Genomic DNA, 13,123 nt, shown 5'->3' with positions numbered 1-13,123 from the left:
TTGTTTTTAACTTTCTACACTTTCATTGTTTTTAAGAGTCGTTTACTTTCTAGAATCAGACTACAAAGCCCAGCCCCATTACTTAATAATCAGGACTCTTTTTTCTTTATATTTCTGGATGCCTGTTTTCTTAAATGGAAGTTATTCTAAGCTGAGTAAATAGTGTTCTATACTGTTTAACTTTTTGTATGAGAAAATGAGGTATACCAGTGGGCCTCTTCCCCCTCCTTTGCCTCCAATGAACATAAAATTGCCCTAGGAATCTAAAAATGGAAGCTGCCTTTATTACAGCAATGCCTGGAAGCAGAGAAATCATTAGACATGGTGTCAATGTTGCCATTAGAAATCTTACTCTTTGGGTGTTTAATGACTGTCCCTAAAAGCTTGCTTCTGGCGAAAACCTGACCCCCAAAGTCTCAGCTGGGAAACAGAGTATAAAAATGAATTTTCAAACAACCTGTCCAGCTGTGCTTTTCCGTTATCTTCATAAACTGGAAAGCAGCTTCCATGACAGGATTCAATTCCATTAGAGATTACACTATAAATAATACTGCTGAAGTATTTTCAATATTCATTTTAAAATAATGGCTCAGTAACCTAATGACTTTTCTAAACAGGCCTCTGCACAAGAAAAATCTACCTGATCCAAAATTAGGCAGTCATATATACCAGGTACCTCATGGAGAGAATTCCTTAGGGTCATGTATTTACCCAAAAGCCACATTCTGTATGTGTACAATGTCCTTCTACTACAAAGTAATAAATTCCTTTGACTTTAGCAGTAAGGAAAATAGAGATGTCAATTAATAGGATGACTTATTCCAATCCTTTAGCAAGTCAGCTAAGATCCAGAAACCAGAGACACATGCCTTGGTGGCTGATTTTGTAAGGAGGGCAGACACATTCGTATATGTTCTCTTCTTTCTATGCTCTCTGGACTTGTGAGAAGTCCCTAATGTCCCTTTCTCTGTGCATACTCTCATCCTCCATAAAGACTTTTCACTTGCATTTTATATTCTGCCCAATCTTCCCAAATAAATGTTTTCTCAATGTGCTTGTATATTTCAAGTAGCAGAGATTCAGATTTCTGGGTAATAGAAGCACCAGCCTTCATTTGCATGTCTAAAAGCCACTTGTTTCCATAAAACCAAGTTCTATGTGACTATTGAACACTGGCAGGTGCAATTTCCAAGAGACTGAGATGAGGTGGCTACAAATGTGGCCCTTGAAGTAAAAGATGATCAAAATAAATCAAATGATCATCATGAAATTAGTAACAACTGAAAGTGAACACAGGCGATGCGTTAATGAGCAAGCTGCTTACACTGAAGTGTTCATGATGAATCTGATAAGAAGCTGAATTGGAAAGGATAATGAACATGGCAAACTGTCCTTAAAAGCTTGATTCTTTTTGTTTGTTTATCAGTATGCACCTGGCATAAGATGGTCCCAAGTATCCTAGCCTAGAGGCTGTGCTGTCTTTGAGACTCTCTTCCCTTCTGATCTGTCACAAAGTTATACAGTTTCTTTTGCTGAAATACCTAATGGACTTTTCCTTCCTTTGTACCATTTAGATTTCTTTGTTTGCAAGTAATAAAAACAGACTCTGGCTAGCATAATCAGAAAGGAATTTATTGGAAGGAAGTGTGATAGCTCTTAGAAAGGAGGCATCATGGCTGCTCCAGGGATCTGGTGGCAGGAATAAATAAATAAAGGTTCTCAATAGGGCTCTGCTATTGAACAGGTGCCAGCAGTTATACATCCTCCTCTCTCCCTCCTAAAATTTTACATACCAGGGGAAGAGTGTCTAGTTGACCTAGCTTCAGATGTCCTCATTCTCTTTTTCAGGGAAGGGTGGGACACGTTGATTAGAAGATGTTATCCATTGGAGTCAGGGGTAGTTTCCTAAGAAACATCAGGATGCTATTACCAGTGGAAGTGAGAATGTGTGCTGGGCAGCCAGAACCAACATGTGTCCACCACATTCCTCTAGACAGAGCTCTTCCTTTCATGCCTATATGTCTTCATTTTTAACTTAATAATTGGGAAAATAAAGTTACAGATTAATGAAATTTATGATATATCATTTACTTGATGTATGGATGTGCTGTGAAATATTTGGACCAGTGGATGTGTAAAATCTGTAGGAATATTATCAGGCACAGAACACTTACTACCTTATAAAGTGATCTGTTATTCAGGTTTTGGGAGTTTTTTTCTTTTGTTGAGTGAAAATTATTCATTCCACTGCTCAAACGATATTTATTTTGTGCCTACAATGGTTCAGTCATTCTTTTGGTGCTGATAAAGCCCTCCTGAACTTGACAGTCTAACTTATACCCATTAATCCTAATTCTACATCAGCTCTAATTTTGTACTTTAGAACTACAGAGAGTAAATCAAATAGTGCAGTGCAATCTAGATGCACATATATGAACAATAACCAGTTAGAAACTATAAAGAAAGAAGTTCCCATTTACTATAGCACCCCAAAATATAAAGTAGCTGCTAAAAAGGTACTTAACAAGAAATTTGTAGGTCTAATGTGAAGAAAACTATAAAAATTTACTGAGAGCCATAAAATAAGACTCAAATAAATGGAGAGTCATAACATACTCCTGGGTGGGAAGACTTGATGTTATAAAAATGCCATTTCTCTTCAAATTAATCTAAAAATTTAATGTACCCCAATTATAATTCCAAAATTATTTTCTGTTTGGAATGTGTTATTTTCAAGTCCATCAGGAATAATAAATACATGAGTATAGCAAAAGAGCTTTTGAATATGGGGAAGAGGAGTGAAAGATTGACCTACTAGATATTAAAATAAACCACGAAGCTGAAATAATTGACACAGTGAATATCAAACATTCAGTGGAACAAATGAAAGCCCAGAACATACAGATACACATACACATACATGTGTGTGTACATACACAGACATTTTAAACAGGTACAAGTTGATGGGTGTTAGGACAAGTTACTTATCATCTGGGAAGAAAATCAAATCGCTACTATACCCCACACCTCATATCAAAACATTCTAGTTGGTTTCTGATGCAAAAACAAAATCAAACAACTTTTAACAGAAATTATACACTAGCATTAAGAAACACTTGGGTTTTCTATGTATTTTTTCTTTTTTATTATTTCTTAGGCTGCTAAGTTTGTGGACATACTATCCACTTGGGCTTTCTAAGGAGGTGATATAATTAACCACACAAAACTTGAAAATGCCTATGCCAACCCCTTTCCCTTACCCAAACGAACAAAAAAGAACATAGTTAAAAGGTACAAGTACAAATTGGAGAATATTTATAGCCTATATGATAGTCAAAGGTTAATTTTCTTTTCTTTTCTTTTTTTTTTTTTTTAAGAGACAGGGTATCTCTTTGTTGACCAGGCTAGAATGCAGTTGTGTGATAGCTTACTGCAGTCTTGAACTCCTGGGCTCAAGCAATCCTCCTGCCTCAGCCTCCCTGGTAGCTAGGACCACAGTGTGTGCCACCATGCCCAGATACTTTTTTTTTTTTTTGTAGATACTGGGTCTCACTATGTTGTCCAGTCTTGTCTGGAACTCTTGGGTTCAAGCAATCCTCCCCACTTGGTTCCCAAAGTGCTGGGATTATAGAAATGAGCCATTGGTCCTAGCCAATTTTCTCCATAGATAAAGAGTAACTAAACTACAATGTGACAAAGATAAACATCTCAACAGGAAAAAAGTAACAACAAAAAAAGTAACAAAGGTCATAAACTGGTAGCTCACCAAAGAAGAAATACAAACAGCAAATGACATATAATAAAAAAAAACTTTTCCTTCATAAAAATATAATAAATGAAACCAGAAGAAAATGGAACTTGATTATCAAATTACCAGTGATTAATAAGATTTGGGGGGAAGCTCACCCAAGATGGCCAAACAGGAACAGCTCCAGCCTCCAGCTCCCAGCGTGAGTGACACAGAAGACGGGTGATTTCTGCATTTTCAACTGAGGTACCATGTTCATCTCACTGGGGAGTGCCTGACAATCGGTGCTGGTCAGCTGGTCCAGCCCGACCAGCCAGAGCTGAAGCAGGGTGAGGCATTGCCTCATCTGGGAAGCGCAAGGGGGAAGGGAATCCCTTTTCCTAGCCAAGGGAAAGTGAGATACACAACACCTGGAAAATCAGGTAACTCCCACCCTAATACTGCACTTTACCAAGGGTCTTAGCAAACGGCATATCAGGAGATTATATCCCACACCTGGCCCAGAGGGTCCCACGCTAACTGAGCCTCCCTCATTGCTATCACAGCAGTCTGAGATCTAACTGCAAGGTGGCAGCTAGGCTGGGGGAGGGGCACCCACCATTGCTGAGGTTTAAGTGGGTAAACAAAGCCACCTGGAAGCTCTAATTGGGTAGAGCCCACCGCAGCTCAAGGAGGCTGGCCTGCCTGTGTAGACTCCTCCTCTGGGGACAGGGCATAGCTAAACAAAAAGCAGCAGAAACCTCAGCAGAGGTAAATGCCCCTGTCTGATAGCTTTAAAGAGAGCAGAGGATCTCCCAGCATGGAGGTTGAGATCTGAGAACGGACAGATTGCCTGCTCAAGTGGGTCCCTGATCCCTGAGTAGCCTAACTGGGAGACATCCCCCACTAGGTGCAGACCAACACCTCACACTTCACACAGTGGGGTACACCCCTGAGATGAAGCTTCCGGAGCAAGAATCAGATAGCAACACTCGCTGTGCAGCAATATTCTATCTCCTGCAGCCTCCACTGCTGATACCCAGGCAAACAGGGTCTAGAGTGGACCTCAAGCAAACTCCAACAGACCTACAGCTGAGGGTCCTGACTGTTAGAAGGAAAACTAACAAACAGAAAGGACACCCACACCAAAATCCCATCAGTACATCACCATCATCAAAGACCAAAGGCAGATAAAACCACAAAGATGGGGAAAAAGCAATGCAGAAAAGCTGGAAATTCAAAAAATCAGAGTGCATCTCCCCCTCCAAAGGAACACAGCTCATCGCCAGCAACAGAACAAAGCTGGACAGAGAATGACTTTGACGAGTTGAGAGAAGGCTTCAGTCAAACTTCTCAGAGCTAAAGGAGGAACTATGTAACCAGTGCAAAGAAACTAAAAACCTTGAAAAAAGAATGGATGAATGGATAACTAGAATAATCAATGCAGAGAAGACCTTAAAAGAACTGATAGAGATGAAAACCATAACACGAGAAATACGTGACAAATGCACAAGCTTCAGTAACCAACTCGATCAACTGGAGGAAAGAGTATCAGCGATTGAAGATCAAACGAATGAAATGAAGCGAGAAGAGAAGTGTGGAGAAAAAAGAGTGAAAAGAAATGAACAAAGCCTCCAAGAAGTATGTGATTATGTGAAAAGACCAAATCTACGTCTGAATGGTGTGTCTGAAAGTGACAGGGAGAATGGAACCAAGTTGGAAAACACTCTGCAGGATATCATCCAGGAGAACTTCCCCAACCTAGTAAGGCATGCCAACATCCAAATTCAGGAAATACAGAGAACTCCACAAAGATACTCCTCGAGAAGAGCAATTTCAAGACACATAATTATCAGATTCACCAAAGTTGAAATGAAGGAAAAAATGTTAAGGGCAGCCAGAGAAAAAGGTCGGGTTACTCACAAAGGGAAGCCCATGAGACTAACAGCGGATCTTTTGGCACAAACTCTACAAGCCACAAGAGAGTGGGGGCAACATAGTGTTGGACATAGTGTTGGAAGTTCTGGCTAGGGCAATCAGGCAAGAGAAAGAAATCAAGGGTATTCAGTTAGGAAAAGAAGAAGTCAAATTGTCCCTGTTTGCAGATGACATGATTGTATATTTAGAAAACCCCATTGTCTCAGCCCAAAACCTCCTTAAGCTGATAAATAACTTCAGCAAAGTCTCAGGATACAAAATCAGTGTGCAAAAATCACAAGTATTCTTGTACATGAGTAACAGACAAACAGAGAGCCAAATTATGAATGAACTCCCATTCACAATAGCTTCAAAGAGAATAAAATACCTAGGAATCCAACATACAAAGGATGTAAAGGACCTCTTCAAGGAGAACTACAAACCACTTCTCAGTGAAATAAATGAGGACACAAACAAATGGAAGAACATACCATGCTCATGAATAGGAAGAATCAATATTGTGAAAATGGCCATACTGCCCAAGGTAATTTATAGATTCAATGCCATCCCCATTAAGCTACCTACCAATGACTTTCTTCACAGAATTGGAAAAAACTGCTTTAAAGTTCATATGGAACCAAAAAAGAGCCCACATTGCCAAGACAATCCTAAGCCAAAAGAACAAAGCTGAAGGCATCACGCTACCTGACTTCAAACTATACTACAAGGCTACAGTAACCAAAACAGCATGGTACTGGTACCAAAACAGAGATATAGACCAATGGAACAGAACAGAGCCCTCAGAAATAATACCACACATCTACAGCCATCTGATCTTTGACAAACCTGACAAAAACAAGAAATGGGGAAAGGATTCCCTATTTAATAAATGGTGCTGGGAAAATTGGCTAGTCATAAGTAGAAAGCTGAACCTGGATCCTTTCCTTACTCCTTGTATGAAAATTAATTCAAGATGAATTAGAGACTTAAAAGTTAGACCTAAAACCATAAAAACCCTAGAAGAAAACCTAGGTAATACCATTTAGGACATAGGCATGGGTAAGAACTTCATGTCTAAAACACCAAAAGCAACAGCAACAAAAGCCAAAATTGACAAATGGGATCTAATCAAACTAAAGAGCTTCTGCACAGCAAAAGAAACTACCATCAGAGTGAACAGGCAACCTACAGAATAGGAGAAAATTTTTGCAATCTACTCATCTGACAAAGGGCTAATATCCAGAACCTATAAAGAACTCAATCAAATTTACAAGAAAAAAACAAACAACCCCATGAAAAAGTGGGCAAAGGATATGAACAGACATTTCTCAAAAGAAGACATTCATACAGCCAACAGACACATGAAAAAATGCTCATCATCACTCGCCATCAGAGAAATGCAAATCAAAACCACAATGAGATATGATCTCACACCAGTTAGAATGGCAATCATTAAAAAATCAGGAAACAACAGGTGCTGGAGAGGATGTGGAAAAATAGGAACACTTTTACACTGTTGGTGGGACTGTAAACTAGTTCAACCATTGTGGAAAACAGTGTGGCGATTCCTCAAGGATCTAGAACTAGAAATACCATTTGACCCAGCCATCCCATTACTGGGGATATACCCAACGATTATAAGTCATGCTGCTATAAAGACACATGCACATGTATGTTTATTGCAGCACTATTCACAATAGCAAAGACTTGGAATCAACCCAAATGTCCACAGTGGCAGACTGGATTAAGAAAATGTGGCACATATACACCATGGAATACTATGCAGCCATAAAAAAGGATGAGTTCGTGTCCTTTGTAGGGACATGGTTGCAGCTGGAAACCATCATTCTCAGCAAACTATCGCAAGAACAGAAAACCAAATACCACATGTTTTCACTCATAGGTGGGAATTGAACAATGAGATCACTTGGACACAGGAAGGGGAGCATCACATGCCGGGATCTATTGTGGGGAGGTGGTAGAGGGGAGGGATAGCATTAGGAGATATACCTAATGTAAATGATGAGTTAATGGGTGCACACCAACATGGCACATGTATACATATGTAACAAACCTGCACGTTGTGCACATGTACCCTAGAACTTAAAGTATAATAATAAAAAAAATAGGATATGGTGTGGTGAAGATGTGAGTGAATGAGTTTGCTTTCAGATTGCTGGTGGGAGTGCAAGGGGATACAAATTTTTTAACAGACAATTTGGATAAATTTCTTCAAAAATTTAAATTTTAGTCTTTTTATTAAACCAGACAGACATTTTATTTTTAGGCAGTTATATAAATAAAAATTTATATCTCTAGCTATAAGGATTATCATTGCAGTAATAAGAAGAATATTAAAACTTGTAAATAATCAAAAGGTTGTTACGATAAATTATGCCAAGTTCATATGATGGAGTATTTAATGTCTTGAAAAACATTCACTATAAATTTTTTAATGTTCCATTCATGGCATTTTTTTCATTATAAATTGTTGAATGAAAAAAGTAAGTTACTTAAGAAATATATATATATATATATGTATGCATGAGTATATTTAGGTAGGCATATTTAAATGTATATGTGTGTAATTATATATATATAGAGTTAGCTTGACACAGCCAAATATTAACAATTGCTGTTAATATTCCATAAGAATATAAGTGATTCTAAATTTATTTCCTTCTGTAAATCTGCATTTTCTAAATTTTCTACCATGAATATGGATTACCTTGGGGTAAGAAAAAAATAAAATATATTTAAAAACAGATGTGTTTCTTTAAAGTAGCAGAACATTTTTTTTCAGATAGAATTGTATGTGAAATCCTAATTTCTGAAACCAATAAAAGGGTGAAGTATGGGTAGGTGGCCGAGAGCTGTGCTCACTAGGCAGGTGTCCTTGAGGGTCCACTTTGAAAGATCAGGGCCTGGGGAGTTCTGCTGAGAAATCATTGCATGTTAATACCATCTCTAGGAGCTATAGTAAGTGTTTTTAGTGAACCCATACAAGGCCCCATGATTGCTCGTTACCTCTGTAGTTACTCATGAACTATTTAACAGCTCTTTCCATTTTAGTTTACTATATTCATTGTTGTCTATTCATTCAGAAGTAATTTTTTAAAAGTTTTCTAGATTTTAGTTTTGTATCATATTAGTTTACCTGTGCATTAGAACTAAAATGATTTTATTATTACATGGAAATAATTCGAGAATTATAATTTGATGTCACACCCTCAGGTTTTCTTGAAAGTTTACATGAGAAATGACCATATGAAGAATGAACCTCCATCTTCCCTAAAATTATTGTTAAATACACTGTCTCTTCTGGTGTTCAAAGTCCCTTATATACAGATGCATGTGATAAATTCCCCTAAAATTTTAGTGTGAAAAATAAAGTTTGCCCACTTTAATAAGCATGACTTTTTTTAAAAAAAAAATAATGCTGTGTTATTCCTATATAACTCATCATGTTTCCCTTTTGGCTTTGACTGCCAGAAAGCTCAGAGCTATATTTATTGCCAAACCACAGCAATGAACAGCTGCCTAATTTTGCAGAAAAATTCTGTCCCAGAGCACTTGAGTGTTTACCCTCAACTAAATGGTCCTGTGATGTGCATGGCTTATGTTATGAGTTGTCACAAATCCAATTTGGAAATAGGCAAGGATTAAATAATAAACAACAAACAAACACGTAAGTAATTTGGACTAAGCAGGCTTGGTCTTTGGCAATGGAAAATGCTCACACCTAGAATTTGGTTTGTAGCAAATGTCTGTTAGGCACATTGCCTAAATCTAGTGGACTATTCTGGAGTGAGTCTGCCCCTGGGTGCAGCCATGGACACTTGGGTCTTTCTGTTACTGAGGTTCACATTCATATTCACCCATCCCATGATGCTGGCTCCTTAGAAGGTGGTCTGTGTGGTAGCTCAGTAAGGATATCAGGTTGAAAGGGTGTGAAAGAGCAAGGATCAAGCAAACTAGCAATTTATTCAGTTTCCCATGGCTCTTAGGCTTTAATGTAGGTGATAGAACAAGATCTTGCTGAAATGAACAAGCAAATAGACAATTTTTTACCCAAATTGACAATTCTAAAGCAATGGGGGGTGTGTGTGTGTGTGTGTGTGTGTGTGTTTATTATAACATCCAATAGTAGATTTAAAAATATTAGGTGAGTTAAGATACTTCCTTACATTTCTAGAAGGTCAAATATTTTTTCTTATTATTAATATTACTTAGATCATTTTATAAGTTAAACTTGTATAGAATACAGAATGTGGAAGAAAGGGAACTAATGTTTTTTGAATGACTGTGATGTAAATGATCTGCCTACATTATTTCACTGAAGGCACATGCTATGTTTTTCTGAAATGCATAAGCTTTCCAGCTACCTCCTTAATAACGTGGCAATGCACTAAAATAACATACTTTGTATTGAAATAATTTAGATACACTGGCCTGGTAGGGTGGAATCCAGTAATGTAGTCTTGATTATAGTGTCATAAGAACTGGTGGGTGGCTTTCTGTATTGGCAACAGACACCCTTGAAGCAAATGGGAATAGCCTGGACTATGTGGCTCTGCAGTAAGTTGGGCCAGTTGATTAAAGCAATAGGTTATAATTACTAAAATAATTTGCCATGGCATTCACAGGAGAGCCAAGACCAGCCAAGGAGTAACTGAACCAGGCAGTTGCCTGGGGCTCCAACTACTTCCCTTCTACCTACCCTTAGAGGTCTGCTTGATATTCCACAGATGGAGTTTCATTTGAGGCAGAAATGCGTGGTCCCCCAGAACCCAGGATCTAAAATTGAATTTCCTAGTTTTAAATCCCAGCTCCATCACTTAAGGTTGGCTGAGTAAACTGGGAATAGTCTTTTACTTTAGAAAGACTATAGAATAGTCTTTCTATAGATTAATGAAATCACCCACAAAAGACAGCTAGCCAGCATCTGGCTCATGGTACACCCTCAATATATGTCAACTTTTATTATTATTTAGACTTAAAGTATCACCTATTAAAATGCAAACACCCAGGGAGGTATACCTTGCTACCAGTTAGGAAAGATTCTCACCAATCAAATGCCAGTTGAGATGTAATGAGCAGAAAGGGATCCAGGATTGAAACCTGGGAGAAGCAGGGAATGTGGCTCCAGGAGAGAAACAGCATTAACATTTTGCTGGAAGCCACGGAGATTCTTCTGCATGGAAAAGCACCCAGTCGTTGCAGTTACCCAAGCACAAATCCTCACGGTTGCAGACAGGCAATCTAATTGCTTAATCCAGATCCTGGGATCTGCAGCCCTTGGGTCTAATGAACTGCCCCCTCTCTATCAACTGTTCCACATCGGAGGACTCTCTCTGCAGACTTTCTGTGCTAAGAGACATTAAACTGTACAGCCACCACATTTGCTATTTGTTTTCCTACGTGCCGTGGAACATATGTGAAGATCTCAAACACCGATGTGTATGGAGATGTGCGTACTCTAGAGAGCCAGTTTACATTGAAACCTGCTGTTAAGAGCCACCGAAAACCACCACTCTTCTCTACAAAACAGTTGTGGGTATCCTTTCACACTCTGAATGAAGACTTCCATTTGAAAAGTCATCCATCACACTTTAAATCAGTCTCTTCAACACGCCTCCTGTCCAGCCAGGAGAAAAGAGGAAAGCATTTCGGAGAATAGAACACAGAATGGGGCAGAAAGCTACTCGGTACAAAATGGATGAATTACTATTATTTTTTCTCTCCAGGGTACCCAAGACAGGCTGATTCTCACCCAAACCATCTACATGGACTGTTTAAGAGAGACTTCATTTCACCTCCTGCCGGGTCAGGGAGGGGCACACACCGGAGCCACACACATATTCACACACCCAGTTGGCTGTGCAGCATGAAGCACTGACCTGTTAGGCCGGCAGCCTCGGCAGACAGGAAGGCACTCCAAGAAAGCAGGAAAAACAGGCCGGTTTCCAGCATCGGGAACTCGCACAGCTTGGTAAATTTGGTCAAGTGAGGAAGACAAGTTAAGGGAAACAACAACAGCTTTTACAGCTACATCTCCTTCTTGACTGAGAATAAAAACTGATCTGGTGATGATAGTTCCAGAGCAAAGTAAAAGAACTGATGTTCAAACCTGACTGGAAGGCTGTAATTCTTACTGGGACCTGCTTTGAAGGCCAGCATGAGTTCCATGCTTCACCGGGGGCTGAACTTGCCTGTAAAAATTCAAACCTGTGTTCAGATTAAAAAGGTGTCTTCCTAAGACTATCAATTCAGCCCACTGTGGGCTTAGCCTCATTCCTTGGGATGCACCCCCTCAGGAGAGGTGTAGCAGGCATGGAAAAACAAAGCCAAGGAGAGTGTGGGGGGATGAGATGCTGCAAGTATGTCAGGACCAAGGAGCGCTGCTCCCTGGGGAGTGCAGTCTGCCGGCAGACCGCTTGGTAGAGTCTTCTCGCCTGGGGATGGAAGTAGGATCAGAAGAAGAAGTTACATTCAGTGACAGGGAAGCTGCCCATGCTCTCTTGGTATAAGTAGGATAAAGAGAAGGTACATTATTTCTAGGTCAGACAAGATGCCTTTGGCGGGCAATGGTTCATTTTGACAAGGATGACACTTGGTCAATGGTCTATAAATTGCAAATAGAACAAAGGGATAGTAGGATCCAAGTTGGGCAGAGAAGGGGTCATGGGGAGATGATTAGGAGTATGTGATCGATGGGAACAGGTTACATTGCAATTGTGTCAATATTAGGCACAAAATGCCCTGACAAATAAGGAGATGTGATTGTGTTGCATTTTTATACTGTTAGAACAAAATCTAAAGAAAATTTCACATTAAGAGATGTTTAGCAGGGGAGCAGGGAAGTAAAAGTGTGACCTCTGGCACAGAACATTTTATTCTGATTCTTGACTCTGCCAGTGACTGGCTGTGTGATTTCTCAGCAGTATATTAACCTCTCTGAGCCTCATTTCTATTCTACGTAAACTGACAATGAGAATAATACCTGATCCTACATGAGGTAAGTAAAATGTGATGAAGTATGTTAAACATGTTTTGTAAAGTTTTAGAAAGCACAAAGGCAAAATAATATCATGGTTGGGAGTGTAGCGTTTGGAAGCCAACTCTACCTGGATTAAAATTCACAGCATTCACTTGGACACATCTCTTGATCACTGTGTGCCTCAGTTTTCCTGTCTGAAAACAGGAATAATAATGCAACCTACCTCAGAGGTCTATAAACTAGTTAACATATGTTAAGTACTCAGAACAGTGCCTGGCGTGCAACAAGTGATATGAACTTGTTTACTGTGGTCCAATTTTTTTTTTTTTGATAAAACATCTTTTTGGGAAATAGCATCAGTAAGGACCTGGAAGCAATTCTTTATCTGCTGTAAAGATCAGGCTGCCCTGAGATCCTTTTACAATATTCTCTTTTGTTACTTAGAGGGAAGTCTCTGTTTCTAGTGAGGTTTGTTCTTC

The 13,123-nt window shown here is 39.2% G+C and overlaps 1 protein-coding gene across 1 annotated transcript in view; it reads right to left on the bottom strand.

The window, feature by feature from the left end:
* Positions 1-13,123, bottom strand: part of SLC9A9 (solute carrier family 9 member A9) — a 592,312-nt gene that overhangs the window by 296,498 nt on the left and 282,691 nt on the right. The window contains exon 8 of the mRNA XM_008008833.3: positions 11,545-11,650. Coding sequence (XP_008007024.1) covers positions 11,545-11,650 — 106 coding nt within the window. The remainder of the gene's footprint in view (positions 1-11,544; positions 11,651-13,123) is intronic.

Source organism: Chlorocebus sabaeus, chromosome 15, assembly GCF_047675955.1.
Source record: "Chlorocebus sabaeus isolate Y175 chromosome 15, mChlSab1.0.hap1, whole genome shotgun sequence".
Taxonomy (NCBI): Eukaryota; Metazoa; Chordata; class Mammalia; order Primates; family Cercopithecidae; genus Chlorocebus; species Chlorocebus sabaeus.
Note: the sequence above shows the minus strand (reverse complement) of the source record. Positions and strands in the feature narration are given on the sequence as shown.